The 20,904-nt window shown below is 50.8% G+C and overlaps 1 protein-coding gene across 3 annotated transcripts in view; it reads right to left on the bottom strand.

Moving 5' to 3' along the window:
* LATS2 (large tumor suppressor kinase 2) overlaps window positions 1–20,904 on the bottom strand; it is a 70,131-nt gene that overhangs the window by 46,548 nt on the left and 2,679 nt on the right. For all 3 annotated transcript variants that reach the window (XM_057532663.1, XM_057532661.1, XM_057532662.1), the window contains exon 2: window positions 13,449–13,995. In XM_057532663.1, coding sequence (XP_057388646.1) covers window positions 13,449–13,787 — 339 coding nt within the window. In that variant the 5' untranslated portion in view covers window positions 13,788–13,995. The remainder of the gene's footprint in view (window positions 1–13,448; window positions 13,996–20,904) is intronic.

Raw genomic sequence — 20,904 nt, 5'->3', positions numbered from 1 at the left:
GCCTTGTCCATCAACGTCGATAAACCTCAGAAACATGATGCGGACGGAAAAAGGAAGCTGCAAAATCATATTACACAGGGGTCTTAAAAAACTTGTAAAACAATACCACAGATTGGTTACAGAACGCATCTGAAGCAATAGCACTGAACACGAATGGGAATGAGGAACCCAGGACGGAGGCACAGAGAAGCTGCTCCGTGTGACACAGCGTTTCTCCCAAAGGTCTCTGGAACAAGGTGGGAAAATGTTACATCATTCTCTCTACTTCTATGAACGTCTGAGATATTACATCATCATCAGCCATCACAAGCATATGTGACAGGAAAACCAGCCCCAGAGCTGCCTGCCCCACGCACGGCCTGTGCTCCTTCTCCACAGTCCCCCCTGCTTCTCCTGAAGTTCTCGGGGCCGGAAGCTGCGTCCTGCTCACGTCTGTGTCCACGGCTTGGCAGACAGGAACTGCCTGGGCGCTCGGAAAGCCATGAACGAACGAGGGAACAGACGTGCAAAAGCCCAGCCCTTCCTGCCCTGGCGGCCCCATCTCGTGAGCGCGCGGGGACGGGCAGAGCGCTGGCCCTGCGTGGTCTCCGCCCCGGAGGCTCTGCAGGCGCCGAGTCACCACTGCCCTCTGCACCTGCTCCTGCCTCAAACAGCCCCTCCTGTGGCCCAGCGGGTCCCGTCCAGCAGTGAAAGAGTTAATGAGGGTCCAACCCACTAGCTGTTGCTTACAGGTGACAACGTTCAAACAACCCGAGTGCCCTAGAATAGACCAAGGTCTATCATCAAGTCACTGGAATACGACACTTTGTTTTTTTAGACGGTGTGTTGGAGAATAAAATGACACGGGGCAATGCTTACGATATACTGTAAAGTAAAACAAGCCAAGCACAAAAAGTGGGTCACAAAAACATACACGGGGCTTCGGCTCCTACCTGGTGCGTCAGCCGCCAAATCACTCTCATCACTTTCCATCCGCGCTCTGACGCAACAGTCACAGTGGAGAAGGGACCTCAGGACGTTTTGGAATAGAGAAGCCAGAGGGAGGGGGTGAAACGCCCAGAAGCAAGCTGTGAGCCCACCGGGCAGGAGAGGATGAGGACCCAGGGTCCCACCCGGCCCGGCCCTCCCCTCCCCCGGGGACACTGAACCCGAAGCTCCGACCGGAGACTGCAGCACAGCGAGGGGCAGACGGGCAGCACAGGAGTGAGGCAGGGGGTCAAGGGAGCCAGGACACGGCCCTTCGGCGCCGCCACACCTCACAGAGCTGAGGGTCTCCCCTCCCCCGGAGAAGCCAAGCCCGGACGTGGGCAGCAGTGAGCCCGGCCTCCAGCCAGTCACCCTACAGCGCAGCCCCTGCCATCAGCGCCGTGGCCATCACTCCCAGGTATGAACAGCCTCCAACACAAGCCAAAGCAAACAAACCCAACAGCACATACGATATGACCTCATTTTGTAAATTTTTAAAAAATCACAGCAGATACCAACATGTTCACGGTGGCACCTCAGAGCGATGGGGGCCTGATGATCTTCCAGAAACGCAGCCAGGTAACCACCAGGTTCTCTGGTGTTGGGACCCACGACCCCCCGTACTTCCTCTCACCTCTTCTTTGGCTGCTGTTTAAAAATATCTGTTTCCTTCTCTCGGCTCTATTGAGACGGGCTTCTAGAGACTGTGCGTGTGTGTCAGCTCCGGCTGCGGGTCAGAACCCGTGTCCTCTCCACCCTCCACGGACACGTGTGACACCGCTGCAGGGATGTTCCTCGTTACAGGGAGGCCTGTTTTCTCCAGCTGGTCACGTGCCCACAGGCAGCAGACTAAACACCACACAATAGCCACACACGTGCTCGGAGGCGCACGATTGTTTTCTCTGAGAAAACAGCTATTTTGACCCACCTCGGGAACGGGTCCGTACAATGGGAGGCTCTGCCTTCGGCCAGGAATTTCAAACATCTGGGCCGCTGCAGAGTTAAGAGTTCCAAAGACGACAGAAAGCTTCATCAATACCTGCCGGAGCTCCACTAGGAAATCTTCCAGCCAAACTTTCTACCTAGCAGTGGTCCCACTTCAAAACGATGCTCTTAGAAGATGCCATGAGCACCCCTGTTGGAGAGTAGCACGTACAGGCTGTTGGCAGATTTGTAAGGAAATGAGCAGCAGGAAGGCCTGTGGAGTGAATGTGTGGACAGAGGGCCCTGCATCTAAGCCCCGTCCTGTCCGCCACAATCACCCCGAGAACTGAGTGCCGCCAGCCATGTGTCAGAGATGCAAAAACCGAGAGAGTAAGACGGATTAGCGACTTACCCAAAGCCACAGTGATAGCAAGGACCAGGTGGGAAGGAGGGGCGCTCAAAGCACTTGTAACGGGGCTTCCCTGATGGTGCAGTGGTTAAGAATCCACCTGCCAATGCAGGGGACACGGATTCGATCCCTGGTCCGGGAAGATCCCACATGCCGCGGAGCAACTAAGCCCGTGCGCAACAACTACTGAGCCTGCGCTCTAGAGCCCACGAGCCACAACTACTGAAGCCCGCGCGCCTGGAGCCCGTGCTCCGCAACAAGAGAAGCCACCGCAATGAGAAGCACAGCCTTCACGCACGTGTTTTTGAGAAACTGGAGCTGCTAGAGAGTTACTCGCCCTGACTGAGAACAGAAGAGCCTCACTTTACTCACAAAGGGATTTTCCAGATACTCTGTGGTGGGAGAAAAAAGCGTCGAGGCTCTGCTTTCAAAGAAACAATGACTTTTTCTGGGACACATCTATTATCTTCATCATATATTAAAAAAAAAGTAATAAAAATTCCCCTTTTTACTCTTCAGCTGGATGCTTTGCCAATGGCTGGTGTTTGGTATTCCCCATTTAGGCAATCTTTTTTTTTAAATTTTACTGGAGTAGAGTTGATTTACCATGTTGTGTTAGTGTCAGGTGTACAGCAAAGTGATTCAGCTGTACATATACATATATACATTCCTTACAGATTCTTTTCTCATATAGGTTATCACAGAATACTGAGTAGAGTACCCTGTGCTATACAGTGGGTCCTTGTTGATTGTCTATTTTATATATAGCACTGTGTGTATGTCAATCCCAACCTCCTATTTTATCCCTCCCATGTTTCCCCTTTGGTAACCATAAGATTTTCTTCGATATCTGTAAGACTTTCTGTTCTGTAAATAAGTTCATTTGTATCTTTTTAAAAAATTAGATTCCACATATAAGCGATATGATATGTCTTTCTCTTTCTGACTTAACTTCATTTAATATGGTAATATCTAGTTACATCCATGTTGCTGCAAATGGCATTATTTCATACTTTTTCATGGTTAATATTCCACTGTATATATGTACCACATCTTCTTTATCCATTCATCTGTCGATGGACATTTAGGTTGTTTCCAAAATTATAATGTGAAAGCCCCTGATTTTTAAAAACTGGCAGCAGACGTTTTAAAAAATGGGTAAGACACCGTGTGGGGCAGAATAAAACACAACTGCACAAGAAATAAAGCATTAGGGTCCAGTCCGCGAGCCCTGCTTCGCAGAGCCCGGCCTCGCGCGGTGCCCACGGTGGGGACCGGGTTCACTCAGGATCAGCTGCTCACCCGACAGTGCCTGCGGGCGGGGAGCCTGCCACCCTCAACAGGAACACGGGGCTCCTGAGTTGTGAAATGGAGGACCGACAGTGAAACAAGATCTGAGGGTTCCAAAAGGATGGGACAGAGGTCCAGTTAATGACACACTCTCTGCTACTGGCTACGAGAAAAAGAATCGGGGGACTTTGGAAAAAACAAAGCGAGTATCTTGGCATCCTGTGGGGATGCCACAGCGAGTTACACACCTGCACAGAGAAAAGTTCAATATTCAACTGTGAAAAAACATGAACAGACTTAAACACAAGAAGAAAAAGAACCAGTATACGGAAAGAAGCAGCAATTCATGGAATGATAAACCTAAAGCCTTTAGTAAAAATCAAAAAGTTGTTTTCTTGTAAAATACATACATATGGGACTTTCCTGGTGGCGCAGTGGTTAAGAATCCGCCTGTCACTGCAGGGGACACGGGTTCAAGCCCTGGTCCGGGAAGATCCCACATCCCGCACTGCAACTAAGCCCGTGCACCACAACTACTGAGCCTGCGCTCTAGAGCCCATGAGCCACAACTACTGAGCCCATGTGCCACAACTACTGAAGCCCACGCGCCTAGAGCCCGTGCTCCACAACAAGAGAAGCCACTGCAATGAGAAGCCTGCGCACTGCAACAAAGAGTAGCCCCCGCTCGCCTCAACTAGAGAAAACCTGTGAGCAGCAACAAAGACCCAACGCAGATGAAATAAATAAAAAAATAAATAAAGTATACACACACACACACACACACACACACACACACACACACATATAAAAGACTGAAGGTGCTTATCTATCAAAATATTGATGTTAAAACCGTAATCTTATCAGTGGCTGTCTTTCAGAGGTAAGATTTTCAGCTGCTTTCATTTTCATCTACAATGTCTAGGATGTTCTATAACGAACATAAATTACGATTTTGAAAACAATACACCTATAGTAGTCATGGAAGTATGAGTTGCCCTTTCCAACCTGGTTGACATTCCTAGTGCACGAGGTCTGGGCAGGGAGTGAGCGAGGGTTCGACCACCTTCACTGGCACAACTGACCACTGCCCGACAGAAAGCTAACGCGGGCCACAGAGGAACTTTCATTTTCTTGTAGCCACATTTAAGAAGAAAAAGGTAAAAGTGGAATTAGTGTTAATACGTTATTTACCCCCATATGTCTCTTCCAAGTGCAATCAATGTTAAAGGTACAGAGATATCTTACATTCTCTTTTTTGCACGAAGTCCTCCAAATCAGGCGTGTATCAGGCTCAGCGCAGACTTCAACTCAGACGAGCCGCCAGGGGCAGCGCAGGCGCCCCCCACGGGCAGTAAGGGCCTGGGAGCCTCCGCCGGGCCCACCGGGCGCCCACTGCAGAACCCGGCAGGCTGCCGCTGCCCACTGACGGACCGTCTCGTTCTGTTTTGCTTTTTGATTCATGGATTTTTATTTATTTAACAGGTTTTTAGCAACTACGTCAGTATTCGTATACGTCTAAGCTACTATTTACTACTCCCGGTGCCTTGTGCACCGTTCGTGACCTAGAATTCAAGTACACTGACGGAGACGTTTCTGTCGGTGTCGGGGGCCAGCACGGGCGCACCTGCGGGAACACCACGCAAGGCATCTTCAGAGGGAAGGCGCCCAAGCTGGTGGCACCTTCTCGCTCAGCAAGTGCCTTTCAGCACCTCCCCAGACGTAGGGTCATTCGGGTGTTCAGCTCTGGCCGTGACGGGAGGCACAGCACCCTGAAAACCTGTCTGGTTTTTATTGGGTCGGGATCAAAACTACTGACCTACCCAATTCGGGCCTCGACACTGTTCCCGTCAGCGTCTAGAATCACTACATGTGCGTGGCCGGCTGATTCACGGGGGGCGGGGCCGCCCACCCTCAGCGCGGAGTTAGGACCCCCGCACGACGCTCCAGGCGGGAGGGACGCGGAGCTGCGTGTCCTGCATCCCACCCATCCTCGTCTGCCGCTCCGACGACCACGGCAGAGCCAGGTGAAGCCCTCCACGTGCGACCGTGGATTTGTCTATTGCTCCTTTTAGCTCGCGCGTGGCACACGTCACCCCAGAGAGCCTGAAGCTTTGCCTTCAGGTGTGTTCTCCCTGGTACGTCATCCTGACGTACTGGCCCTTTTATTATTGTGTCCCTCTGTCTCAAGTAACACTCACCTTGAAGGGTACTGTCTGATTTCAACGTGGCCACCACACCTACTTTAGGTTTACGGTTTGCAGGGCAGACATTTCCTCCAGACTTTGGCTTTCAGTCTCTTTGTGTCCTTGTCCTTGTAACAGGTGTGCCTTGTAGACAGGACAGAGGTGGATCTTGCTTTTTTATTCAGTGTGACAGTCTCTGCCTTTTGACTGGAGTGCTTAATCCCTTACACAGCAAGGGTGATGATCACTATGGCTTTATTAGGTCTGCATTCCCACTGACCCACACGGTTTTCACTCCGCTTCTCCCTCCCCGGCTCCTTCCATGTTCATCAAATGCTACTTTACTCGTTCGCTTTAATTCCTCACTGACTCTGTAGCGCTGTCTCCTCCAACTGTATTTTAGTGATTGCTCTAAAGGCAGCAACATGCGTTTTTAACTTACCACAACCTACTTAAATGTTGATTTCTAATTGTGTCAGGAAGAATATAGGACCCTTGCTACAGCGGACCCGGAGCAATGGGGGTTGGTTAGGGGTTTCAACTGCCCACACAGCCGAGAACCCGTGCACAGCTGTACAGTCGGCCGTCCGCGGATTCAACCAACCAGAGTGTGTGGGACACATTTGCTGAAGAAAATCTGTGGGTAAGTGGCCCCGTGAAGTTCAAACCCAAGTCGTTCAGGGGTCAGTGGTACCTGCACTTAAGCCCCACCCCCCGGTGCGTGAGCCGCGACAAAGCGAAGCCTCATTTTATTGAGATCTGCCTGTACCTGCAAGTTTTCACCAGATTTGGGAAGTTTTCAGCCATTACTGCTTCAGATGTTTTTCTGTCCCTTCCTCCTTCAGGGATTTCAGTTCACACACGTCACACATCCTGGAACCCTCGGAATTGTGCCACAGGCCGCTGAGATTCTGTTTACTTCTCTTCAGTCTTTTCTATGCTTTTTGGTTGTGTGACGTCCACTGATCCATGTTTAATTTCACCGATTCCTTCTACTGTTGTGGGTTCTCAGCTAATTCACCTGCGAAACGTGCCAGGTGGGCCAGCGAATCCCTAAGACCCCGTGTAAGTCACCACGGTTGCCTGGGGGGTCCTGATGGAAACGGGGATTCAGGGAAGGGAGAACGCGGCTCGTGCGGGAACCCACTGCCCAAGGAGGCCACACGATGGACCATGGAAGGAGCAGGCCTTGTGGGGGTGGGATGCAGCGGGGCTGCCAGGGAGGCCCCAGCGGGAGGACGGACAGTGCATGCAGGGCAGTTACTCGGCCTGGAGGCCGCCGGCGTGTAAGGAGGGGGATACGGCCAGGGCAGGCGGGTGTAAGGAGGGGGATACAGCCGGGGCAGGCGGGTGTGCCTGGCAACGAGAGAAAGGACGGAGTCAGATGAGGAAGGGCAGCGGCTCCCAAGGGGGTGGCTGCGGCCGCGTTCCAGGAAAAGGCCACCAGGAGGAATGCGGGTCGGGGGACTTCTCAGGAGAATCTAGGGAAGGGCAGGGTGTTAGCACGGAAAACACAGAGATGTGAAAGGTACTTAGGAGGAAAAAATAGCAGGCATCGGGGCAAGTGTTCATTAAACAATGACTGAAGGAGAGGCTCTGGTCAGGGATGAGTCCAAGACAGAGCTCATTCATTGCCGGAAGGGTTGAAAGCGTAAGTGCAATTTAAACACTTCTCAAGAAATGTGGCGACGCAAATAAAAACTATAAAAAGGCTCTTAACACTTGCCCTAGTAATTCCATTTCTAAAATGTATTCCCGGGAAACCAGTGAAATCCGTTATGATTCCCGCAGAAGGCTGTTCATCGCCAGCGCTGAGCTGCTCAGACGAGGAGGCCGCGAGCCCCGCGTGGTCTGACGCCACGTCAGCCCGGGCACGAGCCCGAAACACCGCCCCTCGCGGCGGCCAGGCCTCGCTGCAGCCCAGCGGCACCTCCTGCTTCCCTGTCCCCTGCCTGGTCACTGGAGCTCCTAACACTTCCAACTTGGTGCTGTCCAACTCAAACAGATTTTTGCTCAAATAAACTCTTAAAATGTTTAATATGCCTCGGTTTACCTTTTAACACCAGTTATTTACAATAAATTACAGAACATCTGTTTGAACAATGGAATATAACACAGATGTTACAAACAAAAATGTTTATGATGAAACCTTTATCCCTTCACTTCTGAGGGTTTGCACAGTTTTAGGGCCTAGAGGATGGTGACCAGAACAAAGCCACTGCTTCACGGGTCTGAAACCTGAAGGGAGAGACGGTTACTGAACAAAATACACAACTACACACATAGAAACAAATTCTGATGAACGCCACGGAGGGAACTTCCACCGTAATGAAAGAACGAAAACAGGGGGTTCCAATTTAGACCGGGGATCAGAAAAGGCTTTTCTGAATCCATGACACTAAGACAAGCCTCCGAAGAGGAGAGGGCATCACCCAGGCAAGGGGGGGCTGGAGTTGGGAAGCCTGAGAAGAGGCCACCCAGCCGGCGGGGCCAGGGCGCCGACCGCGGGAAAGGGCGGGACCTGAGGCCAAGAACTCGTCCCCAGCACAGTGGGAAGGTTTCCGGAGGGAAAGGACAGGATCCTTCCTTTCCAGAGTGACTGCTCGGAGGGTTCTGTGCGGGGAACAGCTGGGGAGAGGAGCCCTGCGGTCGCGGGCCTGGCGGGAGAGCTGAGCGGGAAGGAGCAGGGAGAGAGTCAACGCGTGTATTTCTGCAGCAGAAGAACTGGGATCATGTTGTACGTGCTGCTTTGTGATCAGCCTTTTTCTACCTGTCACCCTGGGCACGTCGCTCCTCGATAACTTCCCTTAACTTCCTTTAACTAGAAAAAAAATTTGGCCACTTTTATACCAAAATGTTCAGAGTGGTCGTATCTGGGCTGATATAATTGCAGGCAATTTTTATTTTCTCTTTGTATTTTTCTGTATTTTCCAAAAGTATGCAATGAACACACGCTACTTTAATAACCTGGGGAAGGCTGGGGGAAGGTACGACACAAAGGTATGATTTGCTTGTGTCTTGTGAAAGTAACTCTAAATCCTATTTAGAAAGGTATAGTTTATCTTTCAGCAGGGCCGAAATTAATTTGAAAATCAAAAAAAAGCAAAGAAAAAAAAGAGGGGGAAAAGGCAAAGGCTGCTACACCCACAGTCATTGTTAAGACAGTTTCCTGTTACAGGACTGACATTCCTCAACTCAAGTGTTTCTCTTTTCCTCCTGCTCTTATTAATATTTCAGGTCAGTGACAACCCTGAACACCAGTCCCCTTTCCAGAGGAAGAGGAGGAAACATACGAGTCACCTGAATCCCTGCATCTCCCTCATTAGCAAAACCCCGGCCTTAGAGCGAGACCACCCAAGGCCACCTGTCACCAGGATGCAGGGATGGCAGCCTCGCATCAGCGCCCCTCAGGGTCCCCCCTGGCCCTTTCCTGATAACGGACGGCGAGGCAGAGCTGTGCTTCTGTCTGTGCCAGTGCCTGAGACTTCAGGGACAGTTTAGTGGACCAGCGCCCGGAATCCTCTCTGCAAAGCGTGCGTTTCCCACCATCACTGCTCCTGCCGAATGAGGGGCCTCCAGGGCACACGGGGCGTGCTCAAGGGGCACACTCGCGGGTCCAGCCCCGAGAGGGGCGGCCAACCATGGGCCTATGAGTTAGAAACAACGGACCCCGGGACTCTCCTGCAGGTCCAGTGGTTAAGACCGCGCGCTTCCAGTGCAGGGGACAGGGATTCGACCCCCAGTCGGGGAAGTTCCACATGCCGTGCAGTGCAGCCAAAAAGAAAAAAAGAAGAAACAACGGAGCCTGGCGGTCTGACCAGGGTCGGCTCAAACCCGGAGGCAAGAACCAGGGTTCCTGCAGGAGGAGAGCCGATCCAGACGGGGATGAGGGGAGATGGCATCACTGCCGACACAGTGTGACACGTCCACAGAGCCCCAGCATGAGCCTGTCCGGAGGAAGGGGGGCTGGGCAAGCGCGGCCGGGGCGGAGGGAGCCCGAGTCACTGGGGTCGCAACTGGAACCCTCTCTGACCGCTGCCACGCGGTCTCAGAGCAGCGCGGGGGGGGGGGGGACACGGTCGCAGCCACCACCAGGGCCTGTCCTTCCCGTGACAGCAGCATGCCCAGCGCCGCGGCCTCTGCAAAAGGACCTGGGTCAAGGAGAACCCTGTATGATGGGCTGAGAAACGTGATTCTTCGGCACTTTTTGGCTTGAGGATGCCAAGAATTCTCTCCCTTTTCCTACTGACCAAATCACCCCAGCCTACTTGCTGCTGTGCTCGGGTTCCGGACCACCGGCTTTCTTCCTCAGGCCGAGCTGGGCATAATAAATCGATTTGTTTGTTTACACTTCTTCCTACCTGCATTTAGTTAAAGATTTTAATCACTTAAACACATACAATAAAGTGAGGAAAACTGGATTAAGTCAGGATTAGGAAAATTATACCAACAGAGAAATTCGGGACCAGGGGAACACAGCGCGCCAGGCCACAGCCCTGGACTCAGCACCGCCCACGGCAGAGCAAGGAGGGAGGCTGGGGAGGGTCAGGACACAGGTCATCCACAGGGAAAAAGCACGAACAAGTCCCAGGACTCCCGTCTGAAAGAAATTCCTCACCTAAGTCCCCCTCTGGGGACACACCGTGATGGAACGCTCAGCTGCTGTAAGGGCCCAGGAGCCATGGGCATCCTTGCTCTCCCAAGGCCCCAACACAGACTCCGAGGAGCCCCAAGGGCTGCAGGCCCGTCCCAAGGGCACCCTACCTGCGCTAACCCGCCACAATGCAGCAGGCGAATACAGATCAGTGCTTCCGAGAAGCAGCAATGTCACACGTATTAACATCGCTGCAAAACTGAATTAGCCGTTTTAAAAACTGTATCAGGAAGAAAAAGAGGGAACACCTGGTAATATGGTCGTTTGGAACCATAAAGATTAAAAGAAAAAGTGAAACTAAATTTTATAAGAAAGATAAAGTAAAAGCTAAATTTAAATCATCACTTGTGCTAATAAGAGACCACCCAATGAAACAAAGCAGGATGCTCATAATCAAAAACGTATCTTTCCAATTCCTTAAATCTATATTTAAAGAACAGCTCCTTCCTTAAGAAATATTAACCTATTGGCCTCTTTGTTTTCCCTATAGAAATTTTCATAAGTCTTTAGTGATTTATGTGCAAAAGATTTATGAACATTACATCGTTTGACATACATTATACCATTACGCAGTGAACAGTCTTTCACTTTTTTCCAGAAACTGAATCAGAGTCCCAATAAAATGGGGAAAAAAAATGTGTGTGCACATGGAATAGATAAAACACTGCATATAAAAGTGTGTTATCACCAACAAGGACCTATAAGACCTTGGGAAAACTGGGAGTTTATTGCCATTCTTATAAATATAGGGTTAAAATGGCATTTAAACTCAAAATATAAGAAAACAAAACTGAACCTAAATTAAAAGGCAATACAATAGGAGACCAGGGGAAAAGCTACACCAACAGGAATTCTCTATACCTGTTACACGGGAATTCTAATCACCTGCTTTATCCAAGACTCACAACTCTAGAGGTACTGCTGATCTTTTTCTCACATTATTTGGGTTCACATAATGACTTTCCAACCAGAATTCTCTGAAAGCAAATGTACCCCCTCAGCAGGCCAGAAAAAGTCTGAGCTGGAGGGTCAGAGCGAAGGCAGAGTTGTTTTAAGTCATAAAGTAACACTATACACCAAACTGACGGATTATTTCAGGAGCATTAAAAGGGTAAAGAGGGGCTTCCCTGGTGGCGCAGTGGTTGAGAGTCTGCCTGCCGGTGCAGGGGACGCGGGTTCGAGCCCTGGTCTGGGAGGATCCCGCATCCCGCATGCCGCGGAGCGGCTGGGCCCGTGAGCCACAACTACTGAGCCTGCGCGTCTGGAGCCTGTGCTCCGCAGCAAGAGGGGCCGCGATGGTGGGAGGCCCGTGTACCGCGATGAAGAGAGGCCCCCGCTCGCCGCAGCTGGAGGAGGCCCTCGCGCAGAGACGAAGACCCAACATAGCAATCAATCAATCAATCAATAAATCTTTAAAAAAAAAAAAAAGGGTAAAGAGTCTCTTCTACTAGCAATTAACATAAATTAAATGTTGATGGGAACTTACGGGTGTCCCGACCCTTAATTTTACCGCGTTTGTGTTTTGCTATAAATGGCGCCAGCTTCTTTACCGCTTGCACCACAATGATCACGAATGGATTTTACCACAGTGAGGTCCCACCTGTATCCTGGATCATTTGCCTGGTTTGTTTGTTTTTATCACAACGGCAAGAACAGCGGCTCTGATTACCTCTTTTGTTTGCAGGCGACTTACAGAAGGTTTTCAGCTTTGTCACTGGGCTGAGTATCTGCAATCTCACCCACTATTTATTTCCCTGGGACGGCTCCGTCCTATCTTCAAAAGCATCAGGTTCTGCTGGTCAGGGGACAGCTTCATATTTTCACAGAGAGAAAGGCCATGGCTGTGCTGTCAGCTCGACACTGCTAACCCTCTGCACCCGCTATTCACAGCCTGGGCTTCACGAAAGCAGCTCGTCACCCGGGTCAATCCCAGCACATCCCGAAGGGTCAAGGAAGCCCCACAAAACAGCGCCACTAGTTTCCCAAACAGATCATCTGAGAAATGTAAGTTCTCCGGTAAGAAACTATAAGAGGGCTGAGGTAGCTTTTGGAAATAAAAGAGGGCGTTGTTTCTCTTTCCTCCCAGTTCCCGTGACTGTGAGGCCAGGAGTACGTAGTTAGGCTGTTTCTAAGAAACTAGAAGTGCTCAAGCCATCCTGATGTGCTCTGCGCATGAAATCCTACTCAGTTTGCAAGGCGGCAGACGTGCCTGGTCTATTTCCACGTTCATGCAGCTCTGACTTTCACACGACAGGTGGTGATACAGTGCTTGCTTTCAGAAGCCATTTCATAAGACAGTTACATTTTTACTAGTTACATGTCACGGACACGTTTTTACCTGGTTGGACATGAGCTCCATTTTATATGGTCCTGCCTCTCGGTTCGGACTTTATTCAGCCATGTGAACAGCACAAGATCGTAAACGCACGGCCCCCGTGTGTGTTTCTGTGTAATTGATGTCTCCTCCATTAACTGGCCTTTATTCTTAAGCAGTGAGAAGTCAGACTGTGTTGCCACCATTTTGATGATTTCTCAAGCTTTTTATCTTCTAGTCTTTCTCATTCCCTTCACATAATTACGTCTCCTCTAATAGCATAGATGCTACCCTTTAAAACAGGAGAACACAGAGGCAAAGAGCCAACTCATGTTAACCAACCTTCCCCTTAGCTGAGTTAAAAAATGCACAAACCAAACACAAGTTCAAGGAAGCCAGTCTCTTCCCCATGACAGCTCAGAATAAGCCAAATAAACCCCAAGGAGAGGGCGACGTGGGAAAGCCTTCCCATCCTCACAGGGACAGGACAGAAAGCGCACGTGACACAACCTCAGGAGAGGTGAGAAATCTCTGGACCTTGCCTGAAAGGGAAAGCAGCTAGCAAGATGGTTTTGGAGAGAAGGCGGAAAACAGTGCAACGGGACGCAGAAAGGGCCTCGGGTTTGTAGCCTAGAAACCCCTCTCCAGGGACCTCTGCTGGTCTCCTCTGCACCCCAGATGGGCAGCCTCCCGGGAGCGTCCACCCACCTGGTCACAGCCCGCGTCCACCAGTTCCTGCAGCATTTGTCGGTTGACTTCTGCAGCGGCTGAAGGGCCCGATTCATTAGCAAAGGGCAGCAAGGAGTATCTGATTTCCCTCAGGGCTTTCTGGTAAGGTCCGAACTTCGGGGCTGTCCTCGTCTGCTGCTGCCTGGCCGCGTCCTTGCCCCCCAGGGCCTTGGCGTCCAGGGCGGCGTCACTGCCCGGCCCCGCGGGCGGCCCCGGGGCGGGGGTCTTGGGTGGCTGCTTCAGCCCCTCGCGGATCTCCTGCAGCCGCTGCCGGCTGTTCCCAGAGTAGGTCGTGGCGGGAAAAGTCTTCGGCCGCATGGTTAGTCCAGTTTCCTTTGACCATAAATACAATCTTCTTAAAGTGTTTTATTAGTTAAAACGAAAACAAAACCGTCAACAGTATCAGTTAGTTGTAAACACACTTTCACAACAATGTTGTTTTGAAAATGTTCTTTCCTTCCATTTTTGTAGTTCCTGCAGAGAACCGAACATTTTCCAGAGACTTCATTTTGAAGATCATCTCTACCTGAAAAGGAAAATGAGAAGGTGTTCATTTGTGGTTCCCACATAATGTCAATGACACTTTTCAGAAATGGACAAAGATCCTGAAAATATTCCACTTGGAAAGATAAAGGAAGAACACACCACCTCTCAGAAAAGATAAAGATACGGTTCAACTCTGGTTAGAGCACGTGACAGGCAGGGCCACCCCAGGCGTCTCCTGTAACATGTAATCTGCAATGACATACCACTCCACAAGCCAATACTTTCTCATAAATACTCAATTTTGGGCAAGAACAACAGTATTAACAACCGACAGCTCATTTAAAATTCTCCTTTATAATATGATTTCACTTGGAAATCCACAGCTCAAGGGTTCAGCGGCTGGTCCACACCACGCCCTGCATCCCCACAGCTTGACTAACAAACCTCTCCACCCACCTCAACCGGTGGTCCTTCCATATCTTGGGAACTCTTTCTTATAAAACCCTCCCAAACCTCCTGAAAGAAATCACAGCCTGTCACGCTCAAGGTTCACACAATGTGTTACGAGACTTTGAGGGTCACGACTCCCCTGGTTTTTTTATAAAGTGGTCAATTTCTTACCGGCATTTTGACCTAAATACTAAAATAAGAAATGTCTCGGGGCTTCCCTGGTGGCGCAGTGATTAAGAATCTGCCTACCAATGCAGGGGACACAGGTTTGAGCCCCGGGAAGATCCCACATGCCGCGGAGCAACTAAGCCCGTGCGCCACAACTACTGAGCCTGTGCGCTAGAGCCCGCGAGCCACAGCTACTGAGCCCACGAGCCACAGCTACTGAGCCCATGAGCCACAACTACTGAGCCCACGTGCCACAACTACTGAGCCCACGAGCCACAACTACTGAGCCCGCGAGCCACAACTACTGAGCCCACATGCCACAACTACTGAAGCCCACGTGCCTAGAGCCCGTGCTCCGCAACAAGAGAAGCCACCGCAATGAGAAGCCTGCGCACTGCAACGAAGAGTAGCCCCCGCTCACCACAACTAGAGAAAGCCCGTGCGCAGCAACGAAGACCCAACGCAGCCAAACATACATAAATAAATAAATAAATAATAAAAAAGTGAGAATGTCTCGCTTGTGGAAACGGACACGTGCATGGAGGGGTCTGGTAACAGCATGTGGGTGGCCACACGGTGACCACAGTAACAAGGGCTGTGTAGAGGCAAGTCGTCTGTGTGCGGCACCCACCCCTCAGCATGGAAGCAGCCTCTCTGTACAGAACTCGCTGTCACAAGGGCATTTCCCCACAGTGTGATACCTGCTCCCGGCTAACTCACTGAGTGCTGTCACGCTGGCAGTCAGAAGGCGAGCCCAGCCCTGACGCTGCCCTTAGCTGCCAGCTGCCCGGCAGCACCTGGCTCAGGGGCTCAGGGCTGCGTAGCCCGGGACAGGTGAGGTCACCTCCCTCCCCTCCGCCCAACAGGTGGCAGCAGCGGGTGAGCACAGAGTGCGGCTCAGGGTCCCGTGGTCACTGCTGTTCCGTCCTGAGCCGTCCTGCCCTGGAGGCAGCCCGCGTGGCCGTGACCACAGAACCCCGTGAGCAGACAGTGAAGGACAATCACTTTGAGTTTTACTGAACAAAGGAAAACCGATCCCTTCTTGGAGCACCCTTTACAGGGAGCGGGGCACAGGGGTCTGGGCTTCCTTCAGTGAGGAACTTAGAAACTGTAAGATGGAACCGTGCTTCACGGCCTTTTTCCCCACTGGGGTGGGGAGAGAGCTAATGTTTATCCAGTATTTACTAAGTGCCAGGCTCTGTTCTAAGCGCTTCATGTGAATTAATTTACATAGCTCTATTACATTACCATATACAACAGTAAACCTGAAAAAAATGACATAAAATTACTATTCCTTTCTTAGAGATGGGAAGACGGAAGGTCTCAAAAGGTTTTCCCTGTGCCCTTTCTCGCTGTAACTACAAGAAGATTCTATTTAGCAAGTAAGAAGCAGGCTACATAAAATTTTCAACGTGAAATTCGCATTTTTAAACACAACATCTACTACGTTAACGTCGCTGAAATGCCCTTGAGTACGCGATAGTGACCCACTGGCTGAGACACAGCTGAGGCCCCCGGGCCGTGGAGCCGAGCCCAGAGCCCTGCTGCACTGGTGCAAAATGGGGCACACTGCACCCACACTCATTCTCAGTGACCTCGTGGTCTAAGCATCTGTTCTGAAACACCTAACTGTCTAAAACCACGAGTTCACATTCCAACAGAAATGAACAGATTCTCAAGGAGCTGCTGAGCACGTCTGGAGTCTGAGAACGGACAGGAGTTGTACCTTTTCCTACGATCTTCACGCAAACCACTCCGTTTCCAATCTTTACTTCTCTTCCCTTCCTTTGAAAATGGAAATACAGAAGTCATAAATTCTACTGTCCTCGCAATACATAACCGACGTGAAGGAGGGTCCTTCCGGTACCCCTCCCCAACCCATCCCCCCTGCAAACGGCCACAGTGCAGAGAGAGGAGCGCGTGAGGGAGGCAGATAAACTGCTCCAAAGACAGGATGCCCAAGAGGAGAAAAAGAATCATCTGGCAAATGGGAGAATAAAGGAGAAAGTCAGAAAGAGCTCCGCAGTAGAGAGAACTAAACGTCTGTGCAGGGAAGACGGGAATTCCAGCCCAGGGAACAGCACGTGCAAAGGAGCAGAGGAACGCGCTGTCCACAGGCTCCTCCACCAGCGCGAGGGCCGCCGAGAGGCCTTTCCTGCAGTCTGGAGGGATGACGCTTGGAGGCGCCCAGGGGCTTGATGCGGAGGACCTTCCAGATCACGGCCACGTCTGGACTCCACGGGGAGCCACCGTCTGCGGCCGAGCTAAGGAGTGACACAGCCAAGCGCCCTTTAGAGAGCTGAGTCAGGAAGCCAACTGGACAGAGGGCTGGGAGGGACAAGGCTGGGGCACTCCAGGTGGACGACAGGGGCCTGGGTGAGAAGCAGCGACCCCGCCGGTGGCCAGGGACAGTTATGCGGGTGAGCGGGCAGTCCTCAGAGCGGCAGCAGGCTGTGATTGGCCTCAGGCCGCTGCTAGGCGACACAGGCAGGACCGGTAAAGCTGCTCTCCACTCGGCCCCTGGAGATGGTCCACGGAGAAGGAAAAAGAGCTGTAAGAAGGTCAAAGCCAGGACACAGGGCCGGCCTCCCTGCCTGGCCACGGCGGCAGAGGGAAGGGTGTGGGGCCGCGAGGAGGATCCTGAGTAAATTCCCTGGGAGTTACTCTAAAAGGGAGAAGCGCTGAAAGCTGTGACCCACAGCAGAGGGTCTTCCCGCCCACCCAACCCCGGAGACCCTGCGGGCCACCCACAGCCCCCCAGAGCACTGTCAAGTGTGCCCGCTTTCCTCCTGAATCAGCTGAACTGTGGGCACCACGAGGGCAGGGCCTCCCCCGCCCGCTGCCCGGAAGCGTCCGAGTCTGTCCCCGCGATCCCGGACTCGGGGTAAAACCTGCCCCATGGCGCTCTCGGGAGAACACGCGGCACGGGCTGCGGACGGGGACAGCCCTCGGAAAACACGGTGCCCTTTCTCTGAGGTTTCAGACACGGTGTTCCTGACATTTACACAAAACTACTATAAAAAGTTGCACGACTACGGTATATTACTCAGCCAGAAAAAGGAATGAAGTTCTGACACCTGCTACAACGTGGATGAACCCTGAGGACGTTACGCTGCGTGACATGAGCCGGACACCGAAGGACGCATAGTGTGTGATCCATTCCTATGGGGCAAATCCAGAGAGACACGGAAGACTGGAGTCACCAGGGGCTGGGGGAGGGGGAGTTATTGTTTAATGGGTACAGAGTTTCTGTCTGGGACGATGAAAAAGTTTGGAATATAGACTGCGGTGCTGACTGCAGTGACAACGTTCATGTATTTAATGCCGCTGAACTGTACACTTAGGAATGGTTACAATGATGGGCATTATGCAAAGTCATCTAACTGCTCACATCCAGCTAGCGTTTGATCACGTTCCCTCACTACACACAGCTACACCAGGAAAGGCCGGGCCTCAGGACTGGGTGCTGACGGTGGGCAAACCTCCTGCCCCTCCGCGCTCCACCAGGGCACAGAAACACACAACGGGGAGGGGCTTCCCACAGCCATGCGCCTGCAAATACTGGGGGTCTAAGTGCCCGTGTGTCCCACAAACATTCCAATTATAAAGCCAAGCAGCGCGGGAGAGACCAGACGTTTCTGTGTCGACATCTGTATTTATACCTGAGCTAAGAAATACCAGGTGGAGGTGCCCCCAAACAGAATCCAGATCAGACGTCCTGGTTTCTTTTCTTTTTTCCCCCTCAACATTTCATTATGAAAATTTTCAAACATAAGGAAAGTTGAAAGAGTTATTCAGGGATACCTCCTAAAGCCGCGCCTGGGAAAGGTCCTGCGTACGGGGTGGGGGCGGGAAGACCCCACCCCCTTCTCATCGCCTTCCCACCACGGTCTCCTGGGCATACCTGGCTTCCTAGGTGAGGATGTAGGACACCTACAGGCAAACTGGTCCTGCCTGAATAATTTGGTAAGGATGAAACTTTCCTTCAGTTACACAAAGAATGAAAGTATTTTCTCAGCTTGAGACCTTGTATTTTAGACTTTAGTTTGACGACAGTTGATTTCATGGTGAAATTATGAACTTCTGAAAGCATTTTTCATGAGAATACTCATCAGTCAAATTAAGACTTCAGCTGGAAATGAGCTCCTGTGACACACTACTGTATCATTTTAATAAGCTCTCTCATCAAGAATTTTACAAATACGACCCTAAAGCCTCACGGATGGGTCTTTAAAAAATCGGGGTAGCGGAATTCCCTGGTGCTCCAGTGGTTAGAACTCTGTGCTTTCACTACTGGGGCCCGGGTTCGATCCCTGGTTGGGGAACTAAGATCCCATAGGCCACGGTGTGGCCAAAAAAAAAAAAAAAAATGAGGGTAGCAAGCAATCTAATTTTAGAAATTTCTTAGGTATCATCAATTGATTTAAATATACTTTAAAAGAAACTACAGGGCTTCCCTGGTGGCACAGTGGTTAAGAATCCACTTGCCAATGCAGGGGACACGGGTTCGAGCCCTGGTCTGGGAAGATCCCACATGCCACGGAGCAACTAAGCCCGTGCGCCACTACTGAGCCTGTGCTCTAGAGCCCGCGAGCCACAACTACTGAGCCCGTGTGCGACAACTACTGAAGTCCACACGCCTAGAGCCCGTGCTCTGCAACAAGAGAAGCCACCGCAGTGAGAAGCCCGCGCACCGCAACGAAGAGTAGCCCCGGTTTGCCGCAACTAGAGAAAGCCCGCGTGCAGCAACCAAGACCCAACTCAGCCAATAAATAAATAAAATAGTAAAAGAAACTACAAGACACTGGAATTTTAAAACTGCAATACTCTCGATGTGCAAAGAAAGCCCCTGTATTACCTCCTAACAGTGAAGTGTTATTCTCTCATGCCTCTTAGAAAAACAAAAACAAAAACTGCAATACAACTCACAAGACAAAAACAACTCATTTTCACATCTGGAGCTGTGACAACTACTAAATCCTATTCTTAGTATAGGTGGCTCCTGTAAAAACTTAATATGAGAGCAATATTTTAATCATCCCTTAATTTGGCCCTACCAAACCCAATTCTAGTTCTTAAACCAATCCTGGAAAATGCTATCAGATGTTCAAGAATTTTTATTCTAATTTCTCCCAGTACTTCACAACCCACACTGGCTGCCAAACACACATTCAGCCCCGACCGACGAAGGAACCAACCAAACCCACGGACCGCAGGACCCGCACTAAAGACACATGCTGGCATTTTTTTAAACAGTATTTCTTGGACCTAAAATTCCAGTTATTATTTAAATCATATCCTTACTATAACTAACTAGCAAAGCTGAAACTAAATCAGGCAGCCGAGCCAGGCCTGCAGCCAGATGCTGAATGTCAGAACCGTAAACCACTGGGCTGATGGACCTCTCCAGGGCTGCCCCAGCCAGGAAACCCTCACAGGGGATACCCCTCACCAGGAGGGTCTCTGAGGACGTCTCTCCAACCAAGAGCGCGATCACAACGTTTCAGCGGGTACAGAGGTCTCCCACTCGTGCCAAATGCTGTACTGGACATTATATGCATTCACTCAGGTAGAACTGGGCCTCACCTCCAAATAAGTTTATGATCCAGGGAAAACAAACTACCACATGCCCTATTTGCTTTGTACATGATATCTGTATGATATATATATATATATATATATATGTGTATATAGATATACACATACATACACTTAGAGACACACGTTATTAATAACAGCATAAAAAAATGGAGCCATAGAAGTTTGTACTCAAGATGACCACGTGGAATGACCATGCTATAGATAAATTTATCACCTGTTCTCTGTAGCAATCATAACAGCAAGCAACCCAACAGGATGGGTCTCCTAATATTCCATTCCACACCCTGGCAGGGGCTTTCACTCTTTGAGAAGCCTCACCTTCTCTGAAACCCTCTCCCCTCCAAGTTTCGGAAACTCCGCGGCCAGGGATTGGACCACCCATGCCACTGGAGAGTCACTGCTGTGGACAGAGGTGATACATGACCATCCAAGGAATCCCAGTGCACAGGCCTATTTGGAGAAAACCTCCCAGAGAAAGGATCGCTTCACCAAAGATGGAAAGGCGCAAGGGCTATGATTTGATGGAGGAAGTGTGAAGCTATTCTTGGAGTCCGGAACTTCCTGTGAAAAGGCTCAAACATAGAAAAGATGAACAGGCAGATAATGTTGGGGAGCAAGGCAGGTGCGTCTGGGTACATTGACTGAAAACACAGGAGTGACGCTCGTGAGACAGGATGGAGTGAATCAGTAAAAGGAACAAGCTGGTCCCTAGCGCTCCTGCTCAAGACCA

This window comes from Balaenoptera acutorostrata, chromosome 18 (genome assembly GCF_949987535.1).
Source record: "Balaenoptera acutorostrata chromosome 18, mBalAcu1.1, whole genome shotgun sequence".
In the NCBI taxonomy this organism is placed as follows: Eukaryota; Metazoa; Chordata; class Mammalia; order Artiodactyla; family Balaenopteridae; genus Balaenoptera; species Balaenoptera acutorostrata.
Note: the sequence above shows the minus strand (reverse complement) of the source record. Positions and strands in the feature narration are given on the sequence as shown.